Source organism: Hibiscus syriacus, unplaced genomic scaffold (genome assembly GCF_006381635.1).
Source record: "Hibiscus syriacus cultivar Baekdansim isolate YM2019G1 unplaced genomic scaffold, ASM638163v2 tig00111151_pilon, whole genome shotgun sequence".
Taxonomy (NCBI): domain Eukaryota; kingdom Viridiplantae; phylum Streptophyta; class Magnoliopsida; order Malvales; family Malvaceae; genus Hibiscus; species Hibiscus syriacus.
In genome coordinates, this window is record NW_024062999.1 from 2073556 (window position 1) to 2101156 (window position 27601).

General features: G+C 33.2%; 3 protein-coding genes across 3 annotated transcripts; 2 read left to right on the top strand and 1 right to left on the bottom strand.

Annotated features, from left to right (window-relative positions):
* LOC120154914 (transcription factor bHLH60-like) lies at positions 1–4800 on the top strand. Its single transcript, XM_039166537.1, has 4 exons — positions 1–489; positions 584–738; positions 2731–2868; positions 4578–4800. The coding sequence occupies exons 1-4, from the start codon at positions 1–3 to the stop codon at positions 4798–4800; spliced, it is 1005 nt and encodes a 334-aa protein (XP_039022468.1).
* A 9970-nt stretch (positions 4801–14770) lies between these two features.
* LOC120154772 lies at positions 14771–16476 on the top strand. The gene is made up of 4 exons (XM_039166426.1): positions 14771–14950; positions 15027–15106; positions 15206–16205; positions 16290–16476. The coding sequence occupies exons 1-4, from the start codon at positions 14864–14866 to the stop codon at positions 16368–16370; spliced, it is 1248 nt and encodes a 415-aa protein (XP_039022357.1). The 5' UTR covers positions 14771–14863; the 3' UTR covers positions 16371–16476.
* Positions 16477–16715: 239 nt separating this feature from the next.
* On the bottom strand, positions 16716–21934 carry LOC120154806 (peroxisome biogenesis protein 12-like). Its single transcript, XM_039166454.1, has 10 exons — positions 21629–21934; positions 21181–21286; positions 19820–19968; positions 19327–19576; positions 18863–18972; positions 18589–18663; positions 18390–18476; positions 17762–17848; positions 17295–17432; positions 16716–16977 (listed from the first exon to the last, which is right to left on the bottom strand). The coding sequence occupies exons 1-10, from the start codon at positions 21734–21736 to the stop codon at positions 16906–16908; spliced, it is 1182 nt and encodes a 393-aa protein (XP_039022385.1). The 5' UTR covers positions 21737–21934; the 3' UTR covers positions 16716–16905.
* Between the last annotated feature and the right edge of the window lie 5667 nt (positions 21935–27601).

Consider the following 27601-nt stretch of genomic DNA (forward strand, 5'->3'; position numbering starts at 1 on the left):
ATGGAGCCAAACGCAAGGACGATGGAGACCAGATATAATTTAACGGCGTTGAACGGGGATGAAGTTACGATGTTCAAATCGCTCCAATTCACCGACGAAATCCACCGTTTGATTTCGACTCCGCCAACTGATAACGCCAGTTCCTTCACGGCTCTGCTTGAACTACCGTCTCCACAAGCAGTTGAGCTTCTTTACTCTCCTGAATCATCAAATCTAATCCCTACTTCGCCTCTGAACTTTGAAGATTTCAAAGATAACTTCCATTTTCCTTCGAATACTTGTTTGATTGAACGAGATACGAGGTTTTCTGCAGAAGTTAATAACAACAATGAGAGTGAGAAGAGTAAGTCGCCTGAGTCAAAAAACTTAAGCACGAATCTTGAGAAGGCGATAAAGAGTGAGCAGGCGGAGACCGAGTCATCCCAGCCGTTGGCTTCCGATCCAACGTTAGACAAGCAAAATATCAAGAGAAATGATGGAGAAAATAAGGTAGAAAACCAAAACCAAAAGGAAATTTTGATCAAGGGTTTGTGGGTTTTCTTTTTTGGTATTTTTAATTAATTTGTTTTCTGAACTTGCATAGGTTAAAGGGTCAACAAAGAAAAACAAAACTGCGGTGAATGAGAGCTCAGAGAACGCCCAGAAGTTGCCTTACGTTCACGTGAGAGCACGCCGGGGAAAAGCAACAGATAGCCATAGCCATAACTTTTTTTATATTAATATGAACATTTATTATGGGTTTATTAATATTTTGTTACATATAATAACCAAGTAACATGACTGGTTTAGTGGAAAGGGCCATCCCATTTGATGTCCTTGTCCCAGGTTCGATTCCCATCCCCAACACTCCTTAGCATTTTATCCATTCATATCAATATGCACCAGTAGGAGAGTGACACATGTCACTCTCTTATTGGTATAAAATATTTATTAAAATTTAATTAAAAAAGCTGACGTGTCAATTCCACATCATCATATATTAATAACGTGGACACGCCACTTCATCATCATTATCCACATGTGCTTGCTTAGTCATCTGGAACCGTTGACCGTCATTTGCCTGACGGTTTCCATCCAACGAAGGGGACTTATGCCTCATAATCAAACGTTGTGGGTACAACTGCTCCAAAAAAACGATTTGAGCACAAATGCATATAATGTCAAACGTTAGGGGTATTTGTTTGTATTATGCCAAAAAAATATTGCATCAAATGGTATGTCTATAATAAGCTTATCTAGAACGCATGAATTATTTCGTGTCACAGAGATGCCGTGACCTCTTCAAGGGATTGAAGCTAACTCGTTAAGAGTAAATCTAAGGGACAAATGGTGCGACTGTGGGTTTTTTCAAGCTCTAAAGTATCCATACTCTCATATGATAGCAACTTACTCGTATACCTATCAAGACTATAACCGTTTTTTGGATCTCATATACCTACTATCAGAAGTGTTTAAGGTATACGAATTTGAGTTCCCCCTTAGGTAATGATAAAGACCCTAATGAGGTTCGGAATTGGGTTCCGATTGTACCAGATTCGGTTTTATCGAGGGACATGGTCGTCCAAAATCCACTCGAATTTATTGTGATATGGATATTCGGGAAACATCTAAAGAAAACAGAAGATCTGGGCATTGTAGAAACCTATGACACAGTAGAAAAATGTCCACTTCTCTTGTCATCAAGTAACTATTGATGAGGAAATGATGTAGTTGTTGTTTATTGAAGAATAGTTCTTGTAATTTAATTAACATTTACTTAAAGTTAATGTCATTTGATAACCACTGATTAATTAAAAAAAACAAGAAAACGATAAAGAAAAACCATTCAAAGTGAAATTATCCATGAACATTGATAAAAAAGAACCATTCAAAGATATGACACATTTTTATTGGTACAACGGGATTCGACGTTGGCATTATATGTGATTAAAATAAAAGAGGTAATAAGTGACTTACTTAAGAAAGTTATCGAACATAATTATTAAATTTTATCAAACTAATATCAATTCGGTATTTGAATATAATTTTAAATACAACAAACTTTTAAAAGACAATTATTTTTTATATATATATTTACTGTTATTATTATAAAAATAATTAAAAAACATTAAATGATCATCAACATTCGATTGAATTAAGTAATAAACAAAATTAACAAAATAAATTAAGTATTAAATGGTAAATAATAAAAAATTACAATTTTTTGTCCAATAAAAAGTAATTACAAATAAAATAAAATATCAAAAACTATCGATGTCTGCGGTGCGAATGTGTTCCGCAGGGTGGTGGCTGTCTGTCTCGATGAGGATTTCTTTATATAACAGGTTATGACTCCTCACTGTCATCATCACCATCATCGTCATTGTTATCATCGTCGCCGTCGTCATTAGGAGCAAATACATTTTGTTGATGAGGAACAGATGACGATGTAGCACCTCCAAATAATAAGGACCCTGGAGGTGTATGATTGACTATCCCACCGCTCATAGAAAACTGAGAAAATTGAGAAAACGCAGACATAAATGAGTGAGAAAACTATACAGGAGGTGTCTGTGCGGCGGCTATCGATGGTGAGGTTGGACCCGTTAAATAACTAGCATATGAACCCCAAGTCGGATATGCAAACATAGAACCATAATATCCTCTAGGAGGGGTCATATAACTATGTGGTGGCGGCGACGACGACATATGGTGTGGGAAAGGAGGTGGTGACATCTGATATGACTGCAGGGTGTACATCGTTGTAGATAGTGGTTACTGTGAAGGTTCTGCTGGTGTAGCTGATGACGAACCGAAACCACCTGCTCTCCGTCTACGAGTCGAGAGACGATGGGGTTATGACAGTTTCTCGTTACTGTTGAACCACTCGTAATAACCATCTGCAACCGTCAAATGGTCCACATAAATAGGTTTTTTTATGGGGAATACGCCAACATTGATCCTCCCATATCATACCCACTCATAATACTTATGCAGCCAATTTTTATCTGTCTTACCGCGTCGATCGGTGTTATGCAACTCGTCGAGATTTTGAGTTACTTCCGGAATTGGTTGTACAAAACCAAATTACCGGAGCACGCGATCAGTGGGATGCCACTCGACAATCACATAACAGATCAGAGGGACCACCACCATCCAAACATCTAATGGGACCCTTAACTCATGTGGGATGCAAATCCTCATATCATCATTACAATAAGGAGCTCATTCAAACTAAAACAAATATATATATATATATATATATAATTCTTATCAAAATAATAATCTAATTATATAACTATAATATAAAATAGATTTTCAAACATTGAAATACATACCTCTGTGCCGACCTTCTAATCAATTAGTAGCCTCACTAATTCTAATTCATCAGGTAGACCCCGATGATTTTTCCTGTCAATAGAACACCTATCCAAGGAAATAATTTTTATTATATACTAGATAAAAATGATTAATATACGAAATCAGTTTTATTATTACCTCAATAGTAGTGGGAATACGAACGGGTTCTTCACAACAGAACATAAAAAGGGCATGCGATACCATGCCCAAGACTGCAATAGAAGGAGATATCCACCGATAGCATTTTTCCTGTAGTCAGTAGCTCGACATATCTCCCTATACATGAATGCCAAAACTGCCGAGCTGTAACTCAGTGATCCAGCCAGATGAAAATCACCAAGATGCCGCAACTACATACAGTTAACTTGGTTGCGCGATTTGTCCAACATCAGCAACCCTTCTATCAGCTGTAGTATGCATGCTCGTGCATACTTTTTAACTTGATCATGCGAGGCGTCCTCACTCAAATTCTGGAAATTTGCATCCAACCAATTTAACGAAATTCGACAACTGTTAAAATTTCGCGGGACACCTCCTAAATATTCATCGTACAAAGAATTTCAGTTACTGTGTGCCATCCCTAAAAGTACATCTCCATCCAACGGAAGCCCCAAGTGCATGGAAACATCCTCCAACGTAATCGTGCACTCTCCGCACGGAAGATAGAATGTGTGTGTCTCCGGTATCCATCACTCGACTAATACAGAAATCAGGTTTGGTTCTATCCTACAATGGTCTTTATATCTAGCTATGTAACTGAATCCAGCTTCGACTAAATACGGCCAGACACGGGTTGGTATCGCTAACTTAAGGTTGCAGATAAAAGGATCAGATTCATCCTTGTTATTTTCTTCAGCTGAATGAACTATAGGTTGTTTTTCATCCTCATAATTTCCAGTTTCACTCTAGTACTCTAGGGTAACAGCTTCATGTGTGTCATCCTCCTCAGTCGCAAATGGAAGAGGTATATTTCATCTTTTAATTTACTATATGTTTTTGAAAACTATAATGAAGTTCAGAAACAACATAAAAACACACCATCAATAATAAATTTTGTATGAATTATGAAAGTGAATCAGTTTTAACGATGTTGTCACAAAACATACTGAAAGTAAAATGAATAACTCATGATTGACATTGTTGTGACAACACAACATGCTAAAATTAAAAGTAAAGTACGTACCACAAAGCTGTCTTCAGTTAAAACGTTTTTTTCCATCACTGCCTTAAATGTCCAGAAAGTCAGTTGGTTCTTCTGGTTCTTGTTTAGGCACTGCAAGGAAAGAAAATGTAAGAAAACCTCAAGGGAGAAAGCCTTCACTTGTAAGACAAACCAAAGACATACCCTCAACTGCATCTTGTGCTGGTGAGAAAGCGAATGATAATTGCCTCGTACAGAAGAATCAGTATTATATCAACTGTATGGAAAAAATTGTTATTGATGGTGTGTTTTGTTTGTAAATTTGGTGATGTTTTGTTGTTTGTTTGGGGGAATTAGGTGGGAGTGGTTGATTTGTTTGCACCAAATTGAGGGCAATCTTTGATTTTTTTATTTATCGCCAAATAAAGCATTTTAAAAAGTTTAAACTTGTAAGAATCAAGTTATTTTAGTGATTAAATATGTGATTATTGTCTCTAGAAGTCTTAAATTTGAGCACTAGCGTTGACAAAAGTGTTTGAACATTCATTGTCAAATATTTTAGTATCTTTAAAACAAATATTATCTTGTAATCACCACAATCTAATAAAAAAATTTAAACATAGATTGAAAATTATCAAACTCTTATTTATTTCTAGGCTTAATACCGAAATAAGTGTTCATACTATACCACTTTTTTTAAATAGGTGTCTAAACTAATTTTCGTCTCATCTAAGTGTCTAACGTTATAAATATTGCCCATTGAGGTCTCTGGGCAGGTAACGATGTTAATTTCCCCGTTAAATAACACGTGTCACAACCTGATAATTTTCAAAATGTTATTTAAAATTAAAAATATAAAATTATATTAAAAACAAAAAAAACATAAATTTTGAAATAAATCTAAAACTTTGAAAATCTTCATTTCAACCCCTAAACCCACGCCGACCGCTGCCTTTTGCAGTCGAAGAAGCTCCACTCGACCTCCCCTCCCCCCGACGACCAAAACCCCCATGAAATCGTGATCGATCGATGGCCTATCGACGATGAATCAATGTTTTAAACTGCTCGAACCCTAAGATTAAAATCATGATTCTATGCGATTCCGACGGCCAATCGACGGAAAATACAACGGTGTATGAGTAAGAGGATGACAGGGGCTACGCCGGTGGTAGTGATCGCGACCGAAAAAGGCAGTTGCGGTGGATTAAGGTTAGGATTTGGGATTTTGCGGTTGTTTTATAATATAAGAAAAATTATTTTTTTTAATAAATATCATAATATTTTTAATATTTTATTTTAAAAATAAATTTCAAAATCACTAGATTGTGATATATGTTACTTAACAGTGGAAATTAACGTCGTTGATGGCCTTAACATCTAAATGGGTAACAGTTGTAACATTTGACAACTAGATAAGATGAAAATTAGTTTAGACACTTATATGTGAAAAGTAGGGGGGTGCAAAACTACCCGACCCGCCGACCCGGACTTAAAAAAATCGGATAATTTTCTAAATAAATTACCCAACCGGGTCTGGCCCGGGTCACAAAATTTAATTTTTCCGGGGTACCCGAGTTAGTTATATATATATATATATATATATATATATATATATAATATAATGAATTATTTATATTATGGATTATTAGATTTTGTATTTTAAACTTTTAAATTTTATGTTCGGATATTAGAGTATGTAATTTGAAGTTTCAAACATTTAAATTTATGTATATTTTTTAAATTAATAATTTGAAAATGAAAAATAAAAAAAACAGGTACCGGGTACCCGCAAAATCCGGGTACCTGATTACCGACCCAGAAGTTTCGGGTACCCAAAAATTAGGTATCCAAAAATCCAGGTACCCGAATGTACACACCCCTAATGAAAAACAATACAGTTTAAACACTTATTTTAATATTAAACCTTATTTCTACTGGCCTTAAAAGTTAACCTTTATTTAAACATTTAGCCTGACATTTATGTGGAGAAATAATTTCATTGTACGAGAATGTCAGAGATAAAAATGTCTCGACAAGTAGTTGAAAGTTATTTTTGTTAGACAAAATGCTTAATCCAAGACATAAAATAATAATAATAAACAAATATTATTATTTAAATCGATCAAAGCAAAATAAATAAAGAATTAAAGTAAAGAAACGGAATTTGGTTATTCATATGTAGACATGAAATCGGATGTGCAGAGTCAGATAAACAGAAAATGAAGTTTTGTTGAGGCATTTATGAACAATTTCCTTAAGACAGATTCGTCCTCTTCTCGGTGCTTTGAGTAAAGTTGAGTGTCGGTCTCCCATGATACAACAACAAATGATCACAACAAAAAATCACAACCGTAGTGATCAGGTGAACACAATCTTACCTTTCTCTTTCACCAGATAGAATTAATTTTGAAAGGAATTTCTAAGAGTTTTCCTATTCCAACGTTTGAGAATTGCCTCTAAGATTAAGCCTTAACTAACTTATTTATAGAGGAGAGAAATGATTGAAAGGTTAAGATCTCTCGGCCTTTTGATGAAGAGATTTGTTGAAAAATTAATAGGTATAATTGAATAGACATGACTTATTATAAAATAACATCAATTTTATTCAATTAAATTATTATTTTTCAACAAGCTTTAAATAGATATTACTTTGTATCGATAAGAAAAAAGAGTTAAACTTATCTTTGATATATGTTTAAAAACTTAATTCCTTTTTAACAGATAGAAATTTAATGATTTTTTTTGAGATAAATATCGGAATTATACATTTACTTTGATAAAATATGTAATGCAATATACAAGTTTTCAATTTTTATGTATATACGTATACAAAACTTAAATTTGATTTAATTTTCACATATTATAAAAATAAACAGATATATTCATTTTTATAAAAAAATAAAAATAAATTTAATTTCAATTTTCACATACTATAAAAAAATAAAATTTAATCGATAACATTGTTGATTTATTTACAAGGTAATATATGTTCATAATCTTTCTTAACCATTAACAATGTGTAAACATTCTACATATACAACTGATCGAACCTGAGGCCTTTATGAACAACACCACTGTGTACAACTAAGGTAGTTTGACGGGTTCCTAAATAAAGTATTTAGATGTTAAAGTCCCACGTTTAAGTTTGAAGGAGTGAAAGCAAAACCTGGCATACCATCGAAGGATGAAGAAAAGGAGAACATTAATGTGGAGCAAGGATATGAGATACCAGCACGAATTAAGTGACCTATGTGGTAAAGGAATTATTATCATTCCTTAAAAACTCAGGTTCGAGCACCGAGAATCCTAGAGGTATGAACGTTCAATATCAAAATGTTGAGAGTTATCTTTGAACAAATACTACCTTGTACTTACCCCATATTAATAAAAAAAAGTTGAGATATACATGTTAGTCCGGTCCGTTGCTTCCTTTAAAATAACTCTTATTCAATTGACACCTCTAATCCGATCTGGTTCCGTATAGGACTGAAAGTGTATATTGACTGATCAAAAGTTGATTTAAATGAAATTAGAACTAAATTGATCAATTAATCACACGCACAATCATAAAACTCCCATTTAGGGACTAAATTGACACACATATAAAATATATGGACCATATTGTAACCTAGATCATAAACAGTGGTTAAACTGATAAATTTTCAAATTTAGTTTATGAGTTTCAGAAATATTTAAATCAAATCGGAACTAGATCAGTCAGTGACATAAACAATCATAGAACACCCATCCAGGGAGCAAATTGATACATATATCAAATATATAGACTACATTGTAACATAGATCATCAAAAGGGGTTAGTTTGATAAATTTTCAAATATGGGTTTATGAATATTGAAATCGGTTAGCAAGATTTGAAACCCACCCTGTAAGTATCGAAATTTATGATCAAATTTCTAAATTTCAAAGCTTATTTGTTTGAAGTTTCGAAACATCACTCCCAAATTTTGAAATTCAGTATTTTATTTCGACAATTTGATTATCTTAAGCCATAAGTAACCCCTCAATGTCACCTTAAACATTAAGTAACTTAAATAGACGAATTTCAACCTAAATTTACCCCCAACATGCATCAATTATTCAACAGACAAATCATATTTAAGATGCTAAAATTAATGAAAAATTTAATATTTTAAGGGATTATAATAATTTTAAAGGGTAAAATATACAAATGGTCTTCCAACTATAGGATACACTTTTATTGAGTTCTTGATTATTAAAAGTTATAAAATAGTCCTCCAACTTTAGAGCCCTACTTTATTGAGTCCTCAAATTATTAAAAGTTATAAAATAGTCACCCGACTATTCATATGTTCTAAACTTGTCATTTTCTGTTAAAAAATGGCAAATGTCTAAGCTGAACATTAACATTCTCATTGAGATATTGTAAAATCTGACCTCAAAATCGTTTGAGTTGTATTCTATGGGTCTAATCTCCATTAATAGTATGCCGTTGAGCCAATGCTTGAAGCATTATGCTATCGAGTCAATGCTTGAAACAACGTCGAAACTAATAGACAGGTTGTGTTTTCTCTCCTCTTAGACATGCAATTGTGGGTATGCATAAATAGATAAGAAGGTTTACTATTATTTAACTATCAGATAGCCAATGACAGCAGGAACTGAAGTTTCCATAATTTGGAAACAAATTTCTAAGAAACTCATACAATGACCATTTCTACATTTTTGGATTACACGAGAAGAAATATGCCAATATGGTCCCACGGATGTAACTCAGTTCCACAATTTTGAAAGTTTCAAAGAAATAGTAAACGAGCATTGAGAGTCTTCACCCTGTGGTTTACTTCATGCATGGTCCACGCGTCCTTGAATTCAATTTTGGGAAGCAGAGTAGCAAGCACGCAGGGCGGGCCCAACACATGTGCCACATGGGCGACAGCCGAGGGCAGCATGTTGGGGGCAGTTTTATAGAGCATAAAATTATTTATGTTTTGTCTATTATACGATACAAGGGGCATAAAATTGTTATCTCGCCCAGGACAATAAAACTTATTAGACCGGCCCTGCAAGCACGTATGGATGTTTGTTAACGTCCCACCAATACCATCGTTTTCCCCTTAAGAAGTTTCAAAGGTGAATCCATGGCAGTCTATTCTTTAGTTATCACTTGGACAAATGATGCAATTTCCTGAATTTCCAAGCAAGCTCAATGAGCTTAGTAACCCCACTATACGGCCTATATACACAGGATGGAGCTATGATCAAATGTCAAGTGTGACAAAATAGTTTTATATATAAAAAAAGAAAAAGGGTATGTGAAGTCCTAGTACTTTAAAAATAAAACCTAATGTGACCCTCCTATTTTTTTATACTCAATGTGACCCTCAAACTTAGAAAATAGATCTAATGTTGTCCTTTGACCAACGGTTTCTATCGTTGACCATTACGTTGTTGACGTGACACTTCATATTGCTGACGTGGCAATCTATGGTGGTTGGTGACGTGTTTGATAACATGACAGATGTGCTAAAATGATTTTTTGGGTAGAGTTCGAGGGCTAGATTTTTTTAAAGTCCATAGACTTATTCAATTTTTTAGAAAAAGATAAAAATATTTCTAATTTAAAATAAAATAATATTCAAAAATTTAAATATCAAAAATAAAAAAATCAAGTTACTAAAAATTAAAATTAAAATTTATTATTATTATTTTTACTTGGAATTTAACCTGCTTTTTATTTATATAAACATAAACTTGTCCATCTTATGCAAATTTTATTTTATATATTTACCTTTAATTATCTTAAATTCTAAATGTCTTTCTAATTCGGTTTCACCGATTTTTTAATAAAATTGAATTAAATAAATATTATAATTTTTTATAAATAAAATATAAAAAATTAAAATTTATATAAATTATCATAAAATGTATGATTAAAAATATTAAAAATAGTTATACAATTACGAAGAGAATTTTACAGAATATAACATGATAAAAGAAAATAAAATTCACTAAATATGCATTCCACATGTTTGAGATTTTTTTATCATCTCTAATATTTATTTTTTGATTTTTCAAGGAATAAAAAATTCTTCTCTATATAATGAAAATAAAATTCACATTAAAATTGACATGTACGGACATAACAATATAATTATACTGTTAAATAAAATAAAATTCACATTAAAATTAGTCTCTAAATTGAATGAATCTTTTATCAATAACATTTTCAATCACGCTTGTTAATATATGTATATATTTTAATTTTTAAGTAATTTAATTTTTATTATTAATTTTTTATATTTATTTTTTTATATTTGTATAATTTACATTTAAATTTTAAAATATTTTTTTGAAAAAAATAAATAAAGCCTTGATTTAAAAAAATCAATTTGATCTCGAATTCAACTAAAAAATCAATTTAGTCATTCTGTCACATCATCAGTCAATTCACCAATTATTGTGGACTGTTATGTTTTCATTGTAAAGTGTCACGTCAATACCGTAATGGTCAACGACGAAAAATGTTGGTCAACGAGTTATATTTGATCTATTTTCGAAGTATGAGGGTCACATTGAGTAAAAAAATTCTAGGGCCACATTGTTTTTTTTTAAATATGAGGGTCTCATATACTCTTTTGTCAAATAATAATAATTTATTAAGTATTTAAATTTAAAAATTAGAAGAGACAAAAATCATATTTAACTAATATTTAAATTAAAAAGACTTAAAATGATATTATACCAGAAAATTTGGGAGGGCAACATCCCCTCCCAAAATACCATGTAGATTTGTCCATGTATATACAAGTATAGAATATAAACCATTTTCTGATCAGGAACTACTAGATTTCCTGTATAAATTTGTGTTATCGTCATATTAATTTTCTTTTTGACAAATTCTAAATTTAATTCTAATCCTACCTAGAGAGGAGAGAAAGGGAGACTATAGTGGAAGGAAGAGGAGTGCTCCTAATACGTCTATAATACATGACCTAAGGGAACATAATGGAACAAAGATGGAAATATAAGAGAATAAAGATGAACAATTTGATCAACGGACCAAATGCACTTACTTTGTTATCTTCATATTAGTTTGTTAATTAAAAGTTAAAATTAATTAATTAGCAAAAATGGTTGATAAAAGAAGTTAATTGATTTTTTAATTAATGGAAGGACTTAATTGGGTGCACTTTGATTTATAAAAGCTCAATTTAAAGCATTTTTTCCGTAAGGACTCAATTGAACTTTTCTAAAAAGTACTTTTTAAAATTCTTTAACTAAAATGTAAGAAACAAGAATAGGAGTTCTCTTATCTTTTTCATAATTTTATAAACATTTAAATAAAATAACTAAAAAGATTATTTGAAATTTAAAAATATAATTAGAGTTAACTTTATATACAAATCTTATCTAAAAATATTTTATATACAATCCTTTTATCATTCTCCAATAATGATCTACTAATTTAATTTTGGAATACAAAATAAAAAGTATAAATTTTGTTATAAATAGTTATTTATGTGAATGTTTATTATGATTAGAATAATATATGTTAAATATAGTATTGATGTATTTTATTATTAGGATTTTAATATCTATTAGGACTATAATTCTATATAATATATATTTCTTATGTCTATAAATATAAAATTTAGAGAAAACATACATAATTCACATTGAGAAAATAACACATACTTCTCTCCCCATTATATTCTCTTCTTACTTTTCTTATTTTTTATTGCTTCCTTCTTTTTATTTTACAATAAATTTAAAATTTTATGATAACAATTTAATTTTTTACTAACAAGTAATTTTCATTAAAAAAATTAATTTTCTAAAAATATTTGTAATTTTATATAATTTATTTTTGTAATATAAATATTTTTAATATAATTTAGTAATTTATATTTTTTTAACTCATTAGGTGAGTGCGTATATTTTTAGTAATAATAATAACTAGGGATGAGTATGAATCAGGTTTCCGGCCAATCCAATCTAATCCGATCTGAAAAATATATAGTCTCCACTCGAAACTTAACCTAAACCAAATTTAGAGTTATTTCACCTGATCTGAACTAGACTCGCTTTTTTGAGATAAAACCCAAACCTAACCCGACTCAACCTAAAATAAATATAATTGTAAAATATTAATTTCATTCAATAAAATTAGGGATATAATTGAAAATTTAATATAGAGAGGAGAATTATTGCAATTATCTCTAAATATATAAAGTAAAATTATATTTTTTGAGTCGAATTAGATCAAATATTTTTCATCCTAAACTCGAATCTGACCCGATCCAAACACATCATCTAAAACATTCAACCCGAACTCAATTTTTTTAAACTCAATCCAATATTGGATGGGATCGAAAGCCGTTGAATTTGGATCTCGTGCCTATCTCTAACAGTAACACAAATACAACAACAAATTGAGATAATAACACAAATGCAACATCAAATTGAGATAATAACACAATGCAACAACAAATTGGAAATATAAAATACAAAGTGACCTCAAAGATACTATCCCCCTTCCAAGTTAGAAGAAAAAGTGTTAACTTCATTATTGGTCAATCTATTAACTTATTGCTATCAATCAGCAAATTGATGGTTGGTAAACCTTCACGTTTTGGTTGCACAAATCATGTGCTCAAGAGCAACTGTCTAATGTGATTTCACATTCTCTTCATTCTCAACGCTTTTTAACTCGGTACGAACTAAGCAACCTTGACGGTAAAAGAATTATTGTTATTCTTTGAAATCTTGAGTTTGAGTGCCAAAAATGCCAAGGACGTATGCGTTTAATGTCAAATGATTAAAAGTTATATTTAAATAAATATTGCAGTATATTTATCCGAGATTAATAAGAAAAACCCTTTTAACTCCGACACTTTAAGGAGCAATATTTTATTTTATTTTTATAAATGGTTTGGTATTACTTATAGCTGCCTCTACAAGGTTTATGATTTCAACCTTGATCACATATGTCTTCCAACAACTAATAATGGTCATACAATTCAAGGATCTAAACAATTCATTATTTCAATCACGATCATCTTAGTTGCTGGTGTAATGACCTTTTGTCGGAAATGTTTTGTTCATTTCAATGATCATCTTATTTGATTGATATTTAATTGATATATCCATCACAATAATCAGAAGTGAAATTAGGAATTTATTATAACATATTTAAAATATTTTTTATTTTCTATAAATATAATTCTTTTAATTGAGGGTTTATAAATTCCACCTCCACCAAAATTTTACACTAAAATCAAAATTTTACGTGTAAAATTACACTAATTGAAAGTTTATATATTACTTCACTCATTCAACCAAAATTTTATTTTGATATTATATATGTTTAGCTTGAACTTGTAAAAATGAAAAATAAAAATAATCATGAAGATATCAAAAACAAATTCCGTAAATAAAGGGTTCCTAAACAAAAAGGTAACAATAATTGAAGAACTTCATAGAGATAAGATCCACTATTATTGCCTTTACCCTACAAATCTCACCATTATTGAACACAAAAATTGAAATTTAAAGAACTCTCAATAATAGGTGTAGTTGTGTTGTACGGTATTTTTAATATACAGTTAAGGAAATATCTCATTGTTAATATTTTTTAACATTTTTCGGTAAGGTACTACCTAAAACATTATTTTTTACCGGAAATGTTAATTTCACTAACTAATTTTTGATAGAACCTAATATTAACATTTCTGATAGAAAAAATAATATTCTAGGTAATAATTTATCGAAAATATTAAAAAAATATTAACATTTATGATAATATATTTCCTTAGTCGTATATTAGATGTGTTGTACCTAAAAATCTCCATAATTGTGAAAAGCCAACAGTTGCATTAATCTCTGTCAAATCTCTGCCTTCACTTCAAACGTCTAATTATGCCTCCACTCCCTTTTACTCTTTAGACCTTCAAAATTTATCATGTTTATTTTTAATTCCATATTGTGTTTTTTTCTTGTTGGATTTAAAAAAAAATCCAACTGATAAAATTGTTGATTTATTTATTTTTAACTTGAATATATTCTTTCAGTTTGATTTTAATTTATAAATAAAATATTTAAAAGCATTTAAATTTGAAGGGAATTCATTAACCATACTATCAATGTGAACTAAAAGTAGAGGGATTAAACTCTAGAACATTAGAAGAGTACAGGGACTGGGAAATAATTAAACCCACAAGCAGTAACGGTCATATTTTTCAAGTCTTTATCTTCTTCAAATTCATTGACCGGTTTCTCAATTTTCTTTCTTCCATTGGTTTTCTCTTATCTTTCACTCGCCAAGAAGACGGTTTTCTTCAACGGGTGTTGAAAAAGATACATTAAAGTGAACTTTTTTGAAAGAAGTCAACCAGGCTAATAATGGGTTGCTCTTTTTTCTCTTGTTTTTCTGCTTCCAATAACAAAAAACACCAGCATTTGGTCGATGGGGCTTCCTCTATTGATCAGGTGAGCTTTTCTCTCCACTTTCACCGTATATAATTCTTTGGATTTTTCTTCTTTTGAATAAATTTGTTCAACCCAGAAACCCGAAGCCAATGAAGCTGTTCGATGTAGTAAGGAAGAAGATTTTTGGAAACCCTTTAACCCAATCATAGTGAAGAAGTAAGTAATGGCAGTCCAGTTTCAGGCCTTTATTTTTCTTGATTACTAATGTTTATTCATGCATGTGTTGAGTTTCTTGTTTCATGTCAATTCATGTAGAGAGAAGCTAGGGGAGCTATTGAAGAACAACAGTGATAAAGAGAAGGTAGCTTTTGATTTGAATGTGGAGACCCATGAAGAATTATATGTTGAACAATCATCTGATAAGTCGTTGACAAATGAGGAAAATAAGGAGATCGAAGGAATAGTTAAAGGAAGTGGATCTTCTGTTTTGGATTTGAGTGCTTGGGCTGTGGTTTGTGAGTCTCAAAACCATAGATATCAGAACAGTCAAGAAAGTGGGGATGAATTGAAAGATTTGGATTTAGAAACAAAGGAAGTCAATGAGGATGACAATGGCATTGGAAAGGCTAAAAATGAGCTTCAATTGGACATAGAAGAGTCATCTGAGTCGCTGTTTTCGTTGTCGATCGAGTCCAGGAAACATGTTTGTGAAGTTGAATCAGATGAGAAGGAAGTTAATAGTCCGATTCCGATCTTGTTAAATCGAGATGCCGGAGTTAAGGGTGATGAGTGTGTACAATCAGTTTTGAATCCTGTTGAAAATCTTGCTCAATGGAAAGGAGTGAAAGCAAAAGCAGGCATACCATTGAAGGATGAAGAAAAGGAGAACATTAATGTGGAGCAAGGTTCTGATTTTAAGCTCCGAACTTCGAGTTCGAGACTATGTTCCAATGGCAAGAAGCTGGTAGGGCAAGAAATTGATGTTGATACTAGTCTTTCTAGCTGGTTAATGGGACCTGAAAACACACCGAATTCAAAGGGTAGTACTAATTCAGTTGGGAATTCAGCAGCATCCCTGAAGACAAATTCACCTAGAAGCTATGAAGATAGGCCTGTTTTAGGAGCATTAATGCAAGAAGAGCTTAAACAACATTCTGCATCTACTTCTTCCAAAAAGTGCAGGAGCCAGATTCCGGATGAAACACCTATCATCGGAACTGTCGGGAGCTATTGGAATCATACCGGCCAGATAGTCAATGCTGATTCAAGCTCTCCACGCAAAGGAACACCGAGAACAAGGAGCAGAAACATTCAGGTATACAAATTGAGTTTTTGATTTGATTTTCATGTATACATTTTACACATATATGTTGGAAGGATAAATAGTTTGGTTCTGCAGGAACAGAGAACGAAATGGAATGCTATACCATTTGAGGCAAGATTGGAGAGAGCTTTGGATATAGGGGCTGCAGGAGTATAGGCAGGCCTCTACTGCATTCACATGAATGTTTCTGTTGATATGCATTTTTGTTGCTTGATTTGTTTTATTGTGTGAAAGCATTAGATTTAGTGAAGAATTGAACATCCTCCTGGATTTCCCTCTAATTGATTCCTGGTTTGAATGGTGAGCCTGTCTTGTTTAGCTTGTCTACATAATTTGAGCTGCTTGAATGGCAAAATAATATGATTATTGAACAATTTTTGTGCTAATGGATCCCTAGCCTATCATTAAATAACATGTTAATGTGGTACATGTTAAAGATTTACTGTAAATTGATTTGGTTTGGGGTACAAATGGTGACTGCCCATGTTTGGATGTTTGTAGTTTCAAGCCTACCTAAATGCTTGCATAAAATTATCTTTCGAAAATGCCAGAAACAATGGCAACAGAATGTCATGAAAACAAAGAATTCCCTACATTATTTTCGTTGTACTCGTCTTGGTTCTCTTGTCCTTTGGTAGCTTCACATACACTATCATGGATTAATTTACATACAAAATATCCGGCAAGGATATCACATATCATGGAAGAGCCGCCTTATCTGGTCGATGTCTGCTGACATTAATGTGACTGGGCAGCGCTTATACTGTGACAATGAAATACAGAACAAGCCAAATAAGTGATTCAAGCTTAAAAAGAAAAAAAAAACCTACTAGAACTAAAGATGAAAATCAACATGGATAGTCTAATTTTACGCAGGCATGATTCTTTTCACTGTACCTTGCATGATCTAAGCTTATAACAATCTGTATTTATAAACTAGTAAAAACAACTAAATCTGTAAATGCACGAAAACTTTGGTTTTAAGAAGTGGGTGTCCTTGAAAAGCCAAAGATTAAATATATATGAACTTTGAAAAGAAAATTATCATTTGGTTCACCAAATAGGGTTTGAAGGCCTTACCTGAGAAACGTACTTGTGTATGCAAGCATAGCAGAAGACGAATCCTGAAACTGTAACTACAGATGGATTTGCACGCTTCTGTGAACACAATGGACAGATTGTTCTATCAGGTGGTAAGGGGATCCCGTCTTTGGCGACCTACATAGATTATAAGTGAAATATTTGGTTGAGCAACAGGGTTACAAAAGCTTGCCCTTACTTATTTCTTCTATTTTTTATTGATATTTTTTTAATAAAATAGAAACTTCTGCCAAAATCGTCAAACGGTTGCATAGTTTATGACCAATGCAATAAAAGAAACAATGCCACCATATCCTTCGTGAATATCACTAATTTAATATATCCATAAAATTATACAATGAAACATATGTAATCATTCTCCACTTTCTTAAAATGAATATGGTCTTCATAATTATGTGGAATTGTTTGTGTGCAGATGTGAGTAGGCAGAGAGGTGAATTTCTCACCATTGGGTGTGGCGGTGGCGGAGGAGGCGGATACACAGTAGGAGCTGACATTCTCTCCTCAGCAGATTGATACCACCATTCCATCATCTACGATTGTGGAAAAGGAAATCATAACAAATTCCATTACTATTTCCAGAAATAAAATTGAATGTTACAGGAAAATAAAGGTTTCAAGAGAAAAAAAGAATAGCACAAAATAGTTAGCATACAACTATTAACTTTGGAATGGGTGACAATGTTAAGAATTGTCATGTTTTATTGATATTAATTACTAAACATAAATGGTAGCATCTAGTTTAATTTTATTACCAAGTTAAATAGAAATCCAGGAAAGTGGATGAAGGTTAAGCAACACTACATGAGTTTAAGAAAAGAACCTATAAAAGAATATTACGAGTCATCACGACATACAGGTAGGGCTCACTGTTTTGGCCTAAAGCAAATACGAAACTCATTGGTTTAGTTTAGTTTGGTCCAGCAGTTGCAGATTTTTGCTTAGAAAAATTTAATATCCGTAAATATTTTGCATATATTACGTTTTTCAGATATATTTATTATTAGTTAGCGATAATATAGCATCCCTCAACCCAAAGGGTGATAAATTTGATCACAAGTAAACTACACTTACTTTAAAGATGAATACTGCGGCGATTAAACCAGTTTGTGCATAGTCCAGCACCACATATGCACATTTAAGCAAAGCTCCTTGTACCGCCTGCAGGAATTATGTTGTCTGAGTATGGTAACTTTAACATTAGCTAAAGTCAGATGAACAATTTTGGTAAAAACTCTTAACAATCCTAACTAAAACATCTAGAGAAACATACCTTTACCCATGGAGGCCCCCGAAGCCTCTCACGTTCACGACTTCGAATTTTGGAAATTCTAGAGGAAGTATTCATCTACCTTGACATCAAAATAAGTATACTGAGTATGTGTGCATATATCATATAAATAAGAGCAAAATGCAGAAGTGTGCATGTTATGCGGGTGAATAGGGTGTGGAAAAAGCATGAAGCAACAAAAATACTGCACCATGTATATTAGTGTAAATTATAAAACATGCAATTAGAGAACATAAATTATTGTTGAATCTGATACCAATTCTTGTCCAGTTGCTCGACAAACATGAATCCCAAGAACATGTAATCCAACAGAATAGAACCCAGTTGCATCCAGCAGAAATAAAAGTTGATAAGTAAATGTTAGTCCTGCACCACAAAAGTCAAGATTAGATTAAAGCACGTATCTCGAGTTCCAACCAAAGCATGGTCAAAAACAGATAATTGTCATTCAAAGCTCTTTCAAGGAATCATATAAATATGATTGCGGAAAATCAGAAACCCTACAATATGAAGACACAGGCTCCATGGTTGGCAACCACAAGTTAAATTTGTACTTATTAATTGGTGATCATGACATATCATTGCACACCCCTAGCTTTCTCAATCACAAGTTCCACTTTAGGTCATGGTACAGGTAGTCCATGAACAATGATTAGATTAATAAATTGCCTTCATTATTGAAAACATTGATATAAAATGATTACTTAGATCTGAACACACCTTCAGTGGTAGCATGTATCCATGGATAACATAAGCCCATAATTTTCTGAATATTCTTTGCCAATTGTGTTCTTATTGTTGTTTCTGCTTCAGTTGATGTTCTTGAAGCAATAGACGCCTCCCCTTCAACAAAAGAGTCGATATCTTCAAATCTTTCATCACCGGGACCCCATAAACTTGCTTGAAGCCTGGCTTCCCTTTCTTTGTTATAAATTGAGTGCAATTTTAACTTAAGGTATGGCAAAACAACCTAGAAAGACATTGCAAACCAGAGGTTACTTCTGCATCCAACAAAGGTTGTAGGAGGGGATAAGGGGAACTGGCGATAGAGCATGTAAATGAGTTCACACTGCCAATACCCCAGAGTAATGTTCAACAAAAATATAAACGCTTATACGGAAGAACTTCCATAGATTATTTGGTCATAACTAATAAGGTTCATCAAAGATCTTAACAAGGAAAAAAACTAAGAAAAAAAGATGCAGAATTCTACCAAAAATACAACTGAGAGAACTCTTTGACGCTTTTCTAGACTAGAGTGTTGGATCCCATCACTAGTTTTCGATCGAATGTCAGCCTGTTTTATTTTTATTTTTGCTGCTCTCCTCCGCAAGCCATATAGAGATTCAGCAAAAGAAGCATCTGTATAAGAATGTTATATTAGAAAAATGAGTCTCATCTAATCAAACATACATCTTCCAACTGCAACTAACAAAATTAAATTAAAATTGACACCCAAACAGTGCAAACAACATATAATGGGCATTACTATAAGCTTCCAAAATAAGAAACATCCTAGAAAGATGCTGAATTCCATAAAGTGCTAATAACGATAGCTTCTCTACTTTCTCATATACATAAAATGACCATGTTTTCTCAGGGGAAAAAATTATAAAAAAAGGGGGGGGGGGGGAAGACCATGTGGTGCTACCTCCTTCTGCAAGCAGTTCTAGGCTTCTGGTTAAGGTTCATTAATGTTTAACTAATGGAAAAAAAAAGTGTCCTGTATGATAGATCTAATTCTGGTCTGCTACAACTCATTTTGGACAAGTAAGATCATGGAGCATAGTCAAGCTATGAAATTTAAGTTTCTCCATATCACATTGAAAAAACCAGAATTAACTACATTACCACAAATTTCCATACATGATTTCGTTTCCGCTTATTCTTCTACACCCTACAATCTTGACATTCAACATCTTCATATGGAAGGTAATGAATTTCAATGGGTGAACAAAATGAAGACATATAGAACAATTTTCAACACCTCCTCTACTATCAAAGATTACATTATATTTCACACAGAATGTTATGAATTCAATGCCAAGTCAGCTGCCACTTCAGCATGAGCCAAGTCAGCCGAGGAAGAGTGCACATGAGAGGCATCATTCACGGGGGCTTGCTGACTATGTACAGTTAGTTATGCATGTTTGGGTATTATAGATGGGAAAGGGTAATGAGGGGTTATTCATGCATTCTGTTAAGAACTATTTGCTTCTTCTCTTCTCTATTTTTCTAAGTCTGCTACTATCTTTGAGAATTCAATAAAATCCTCTGCAATTCCTTTTGAGTTCATATCACAGAAGCAACAAAACAGATCCATAGTTCACAGAGGCACAACTGAAAACTAATATAATTCCACACATAAATTGAACACAACAACCAAAACGAGTGAAATCCGAGAGAACGTTGAAGTTAGAAGAACACGTAATTTGGAAGAAAACTAAAACCGGGGTATATAAAACACTATCTAGAATGTGAAATAGGAAGATTCAAAAACATGCTGAACAAAAATACCTATAAAAGAGATTTAGGTAATAAAGTAAATAAAAGAAAATCAAAGCAGAAGGAAACCTGTAGTTCGTAAGCTATGCGTCTCAAGAACCAACATCAGCAAAGCATAGAATTCATCTTCATAGTCTAACACCTTATGCAGAATTGGTCGTCTCAATGCCAGTACCTATCAATTCACGAATAAAACTCAAAATATTTAATCTCCAGTAGCTATTATAACATTAATTAAATCGATACAAAACTGTAGTCATTGAAGCAATATGAAAATAAAAAACTATAATCAATCTAAAAACCGAAGCTTGCTCCCCAGGCACTAAACTAAAACAATCAATTCATTCCATTCATCTTAACGAAAACCCAAGATTGACCCACTAATTGAATAGGCAAATTTTACATCAAAATTAAACAATTTGAGAAATCAAGAAGGAAAATTAAAATGGGTATTTCATAAATATATATAAAAAAAGCTTCTTTTTTCAAACGAAAAGACAAACAGATAGAGGCTGACCCCAATTGAGTAAGTAAGGGCTGCACGGAGACTAGCCGGGAGCTGCTGAGCTGCAGCCATTTCAAAGAAGGTTGGACGAGTCCCTTGTCCTGCCACTTGAAACAACATCTTCTTCTTTTTCGCTGCTGCTAATTTCTTCGCCTGAAACTTTCCAGCTTCGGGTATTTTGATTAGGGGCTCCGACAGTTTATTTCCTTTGTTGAAGAATATTTATTAATTTAGCTTCTTTTTCATCTGTTTGCACGTCTTCAGACGACAAAGTTTTCGAATTTCAAGGTATTTGGTTCAGCTTCAGCACGTTAGGATGAGAATATTATACATTTTTAATAGGATTAATACAGAAATAAGTACGAATATTTTTTAGTCTTTATGTTTTGGCAATTTGACCAAAAAATCACTATATTAAAAAGAAAAAATAACATCAGTGATCAAAAATGTCTTATAATATACGAATTTAACCAATTTTTTTTGGATTTGTCAAAATAACCAACAAATTCGCAACCTAGTTTCCAATTTCGCAACGCGAATTTGTAAATCGCAACACAGAAGTCAAATTCGCCGATAGTCAAATTCGCAACGCGAAAGTCAAATGTTTTTACGCGAAACACAATATTAATTTCGCAACACAAATATAAACAATATTATCGCAAATCATCTCTAACCTAAAACCCTAAAGCACAACTCAATCCCATCTCCATCTCTCACTCTCTACGGCGACATCCGTCCCCATCTCCGATGAAATCCGTCCCCATTTCCGACGAAATCCGTCTATCTCCATCTCTCAGAGCAACCCTTACAACCATTCACGGTCAGAAATGGAAAATCAACCACCGAGGGTTAGTTTTTTAATTATTTTTATTTTAAAATTTTTGTATTATTATTAGATTAACTATTTCACTGAGATTATTAAATTCATTCGGTTGATGTCAATACTGCTAAACTGTTTAGTTTTTAACCCTGTGAAGTTAGTATTTGTCTTTTTGTTGAAGAAACCCTAAATCACAACACCAAATTTGCAATGCGAAACTAAAATCACGTTGCGATTTTTATTTTCGCGTTGCGAATTTAAGTTTCAGAAACTTCTTTTATTCTGCAAATTGAAACTTGAATGAATTGCATTTCTTCAACAAAAAAACAAAGACAAATATTAACTTCACAGTGTTGCTAATTTAAGTTTCAAGAATAAACTACTACTCTTTATGTTGTCCTTGAACCTACACTAAACCTATATGTTGTCCTTTTAAATGTTTATATAAGTGCTTACTTCCGGAATGTTATCTGATGCATTTTGTGAACTATGATGGAATAATGACTTGGGTGAATACCGTGCTACTTTGAAACATATTTGGCTTTGTTTTCACTGTTTAATATCATGTCTGTTTATAGTGTATAATTTGTAGTTTTTTGGTATATCTAACTTAGTATGTTTATTGTTTTTGTAAAAAAAAAAATCGGCTGCATTAACCTTAAGGAATAAATTAAGCCTCTCCACTAAAATTGCGTCGACGCTTACACCTCTACAAAGAAATTTGTTTGAGGATACTTGCTTCGGGCCATGGCTGAAAGTGCAACATACGGGTGGAGATGCTATGTTGACACATTTGTTTCTTCAGACCATGACTAACGATCTACCCGAGGGGGTACAACGTGGTGATGAGGAGATATGGTTTCATTTTTCTCCAGCACCGGCGTATACTTGTTTTGGGCGGGAGGAGTTTTGCTTAATCACCAGTCTATGCTTCGGACACGATGATGTAGGTTGGTACACTAGTCATATCGCCCGCCCATCATGGTTATATCGGGTTTTTCCTGAGCTGGCAAAGTCGAAGCCGAGTATACACGTCGACAACTTGAAGAGATTATTTGATAAAGATGGTTTTACTCAGATGGATGACCTTGATGTTGTCCGAGTATGCCATTTATTACTTTTGTATGCTGGCTTTTTAGGCAAAGAGGGCAGACAACCAATCTCCGAGGACCTAATATTATTGGTAGAGGACCTAAATGCATGGAACCTGTTTCCGTGGGGTTCATATCTATGGAAAGCTACCTGGAAGAAGTTGTTGTCTGCCTTTGAGGACCGAAAAAGTTTGCGGGGCGATGGTTCTAAATACACTTTGACAGGCTTTACTTTGGCCTTTAAGGTAAGAATTTCTATATAATGTTTCCAAAATTATAATTAATTATTTAACAATTACTAATGTTTGTGTATTATATTATTTTGTAGATTTGGATATTTGAGGCTTTCCCCAGCATGCGGACATATGCGATAAAAAGATCAAATGATATTCCTAGGGCTATTACCTAGAAGAGGATCTGCATGTTGGATTGGGAAGATTTACTCCCATATACGACGATGAATGATGTAAGTTAACACACAAATAATATATGGTATATATAAACAAGTTATTACTAGTACAAGTTTAGCTTTGTTTGAGATTTTATATTGTTAGGAGGCCAACTATCCATTACAGAGGCTGACACCCACAGAGGCTGAGCTTGCCACTGATTGGTGGCAAGCTAGTAAGCGGTTTTTTGATGGACGGATGATGAGCACCCCCCACTTTGAGAGCCATCACCTGATCGGGCCGATTCTACAGCTCGACACCTGGAGCCATCACCTGATTGAGCCTCTTCTCCACCTCCACCATCACCTATTCTATCACATCATCGAGCATTTTCTCCACCATCACCTCATGATAGGCGACCGGTAAAGAGGCCACGATATTTATCTCCTTGTTCTCCACCTCCACGGGATGAGTTAGAGGAATTACGTGATGAGGTCGGTGCTTTACGTCATGAAGTCGGTACTTTACGTGAAGATAATAGTGCATGGCGTGATAAGGTTCGATCTTTACGTGGTGAAGTGGATTTTTTACGCGATGACAATGGTGCGCTACGTGGTGAGGTATCTACTTTACGTGATGAGGTTGCCGCTCTACGTGAGATTGTTTCATTGTTGTAGAATGAGGTTCATACTCTACGCAATGAGGTAAATTTGTTTAATACTATACTAAAAATGCAAATAACATTTTTTCGGCATTATTTATTTACTGATTTATGTATTAATTTATTTTTAGCGGCCTGATAAGGTAAATGTTTTACGTCGGGTTTTTCTTACATGATGGGGTTCACGCATCAGATGTTGTGCACGTGCCATTACGTCTCCGTTCACCCCACTAGTGCCAAGACTCCGTAAGAAGAAGCCCGATGCACCTATCATCATTCAAGAGGCGCCTCCTATCGTTCAAGAGGCCCCTCTCATCATCGAAGAAGCCCCTCCCACCGTTTAAGAGGCCCCCGTCATCGTTCAAGAGGTCCCACCCGCCGTTCAAGAACCCGATTCATATGGCGTCATATGTCGATATATTGATAAACCCCCTCCCGTGCCCGATATGATGGATGCGAGTTGGCTTTCGTATGTGTTACCGGCCAGTACCATTCCTCAGCAGGAGAGGGAAACACTACCGGACACAATTACGGATAATACCCTTTGGACTAAGACCGCAGTTGATTTTTATCTACATGAGCGGAGCAATGGGTGTTATTCTGACCTATGCCAAATCGACGATGCTATTCATTTGTTTCTTGATCGGTCTTGGTGGGGTGTTTTATTAGGGGTTGAAGATAATGGCTATCTTGAAGGGGTGGTAAGTCTTATATTCTTCTTATATTGCATTTTGATTAATTTTTTTTAAATTATTAATAAATTCACTAATATATTTATTTATTTTTATAAAACAGCATATTGATGCATGGGTGTTACGTCTTCTAATAATAAGGAAATTGAAGAAAAGAGGTACTCGATTGACTATTATGCCAACGTCTTTTCACGCAGCTCACTTGAAGGATCAAAGAGATGCTTCATATAAGTTGGCTAATGAAAAAGCTAAACTTTATCCTGTGTGGTGGGAGGTCGATAAGGTTAGTATTTATTTTTTGAATATTTTAAAGGTTTTCATAAATTTTATTTGATGTGTGCAATTATTTATGATTGCAGGTGTTTATCCCTGTTTTGGAACATCATCATTGACTTCTCGTCGAGCTTCAGCTCCCATCCCTGAAGACAATGGTATATGACAGCATGTTGAATTACATACCATTGTCTGATTTGAGAGATATTATTACAAAGGGATGGAGCGATCATTTGGCTAAATACTTGAATGCGATTGATTATTGGACAAATTCTGGAAACAAGAAGCCAAAGAAGTTCAAAATTATAATGATCAGAGGCGAGACTGCGCCACAACAAACGTAGGGAGCCAGAGGGGATTGTGGTCCTCTCGTATGCTTGTGCTTGGAATGTTTGACGACAGGAAGTATACAATATCTACCTCCCACATATAGATATAGAGCTACAGTAGGCTTGTGGTTTCGGTATTATATGGCCAGATCGATATATGCGAGACGCTGTCTACCTGCATCCGCGTGCTGAAAGTTGTACATAAACATTTGGTAAGTTTGAGCAAGTGTTGTTAACATATATACTCTTTAATTGGTTTGAAAATATTTGGTTAAGTACCTAGAGTAATTTGTTTGTTTGTTGGTTTTAGATGTGTAGAAAGTGTTGTTTGAGCAAATGTTTGGTTTCTGCAGGTTAATCCTGAAGTGAGCTGCGTGAAATGTATTTGTGCATAAACAACAGTCTCGGGTACACTTTTTTTTCTTTGTTTAATTGAATTTTACATTGAAAGTTGATTTGTTTAATTGATGAGGAAATAAGATTTATTTTTTGATTAATTGATTTGTAAAAGTTGATTTGTAAAAGTTGATTTGTTTAATTTGATTTGTAAATAAGAATTATTTTTTTGTTTGTTTAATTGATTTGTAAAAGTTGATTTGTTGTTTCTAAAAAATTCAATCTGCATTATGTTTGAAGGCAAAAAAGACATGTTGAAGGTACAAATTCGCAACGCGATTTTCGGTTTGCGAATTTGACTTTCGCGTTGATCGCAACATACAACATCAAGGTATATACAACATCAAACACATTCCAAGCTATAAATACAAGCTAAGGACACTTGAAGAAGCAAGAGAACAACTATCCAAAAAATCAAACACAAGAGAAAATCCCAACATGATAACAACTGAACATATCATATCAATGTTCAAACTCAAGTTGTAGATTTTGATTTCCTTTTACTTGACACCATATGAGATTTTGATTTTGATTTCCTTTTGCTTGGCACCATATGAGCTTTGGATTTTGATGAGCATCGGAAGCATTTCAGACTTATGATTTGGGTGGTACTCAGAAGCATTTCGGACTTATTATTTTTGTTATTATTACAAGTTGTAGCCCTCAATTATCAGGATTTTCAGTTGCCATTTGTTGCATTTATCGTATACCACCCAGATCATACGCCCGAAACGTTTCTGACGCTTTAAAGTTGACCAAAAAAATATGATGGTCAGGATTTCCCTCTCGTTTAAAGTTGAAAAAAACAATGGAAATTAGGAATAATCAATGATAACATGCATATTGGCTTGGGCTACTATTTATAGTAGAGCCAAAATTTATATTGAAATTCAAACTCAAATTGAAATTTAAATTCAAACTCCAATTACATATGAAATGAATTTGAAATGCAGTGTTAAATTGAACATGGAAATTGCATAATTGATTCATACTGTTCAAGTAACATTCTTTATGAACCATCAAGCTAAAAGACAATATTGATTGAGTTCAAAGCTGAGTTGTGAGTTGATGGGGTTGTCACATGGTTGGAATAATGTACTCACATGGAAGAGATAGATTGTTTTGTTATACACTGCCCATCTCATCTGAATGAAAATATACATATATAATCAAACCAAAACATACATACACAACAAATTTATACATAACAATGTTCCAATAATATACCCACAAAAACGAAATTAATCCGATGAAAAAGGGTTATTTCTAACGAAGTCCGAAACATTATTTTTTTCAAATAATGTACCCATAACAATGTTCAAATAATATACCCA

Coding starts and splice junctions, on each gene's coding strand:
- LOC120154914 (XM_039166537.1), top strand. CDS start 1: ATGGAGCCAAACGCAAGGACGATGGAGACCAGATATAATTTAACGGCG. Junction 739..2,730: donor AATATGAACATTTATTATGG/GTTTATTAATAT, acceptor ATATGACTGCAG/GGTGTACATCGTTGTAGATA. Junction 2,869..4,577: donor TCGTTACTGTTGAACCACTC/GTAATAACCATC, acceptor TTAAATGTCCAG/AAAGTCAGTTGGTTCTTCTG.
- LOC120154772 (XM_039166426.1), top strand. CDS start 14,864: ATGGGTTGCTCTTTTTTCTCTTGTTTTTCTGCTTCCAATAACAAAAAA. Junction 14,951..15,026: donor GGGCTTCCTCTATTGATCAG/GTGAGCTTTTCT, acceptor TGTTCAACCCAG/AAACCCGAAGCCAATGAAGC. Junction 15,107..15,205: donor AACCCAATCATAGTGAAGAA/GTAAGTAATGGC, acceptor CAATTCATGTAG/AGAGAAGCTAGGGGAGCTAT.
- LOC120154806 (XM_039166454.1), bottom strand. CDS start 21,736: ATGTTGTTTCAAGTGGCAGGACAAGGGACTCGTCCAACCTTCTTTGAA. Junction 19,577..19,819: donor TTCTCTCAGTTGTATTTTTG/GTAGAATTCTGC, acceptor ATGTCTTTCTAG/GTTGTTTTGCCATACCTTAA. Junction 18,664..18,862: donor GAGCAACTGGACAAGAATTG/GTATCAGATTCA, acceptor ATGTCAAGGTAG/ATGAATACTTCCTCTAGAAT.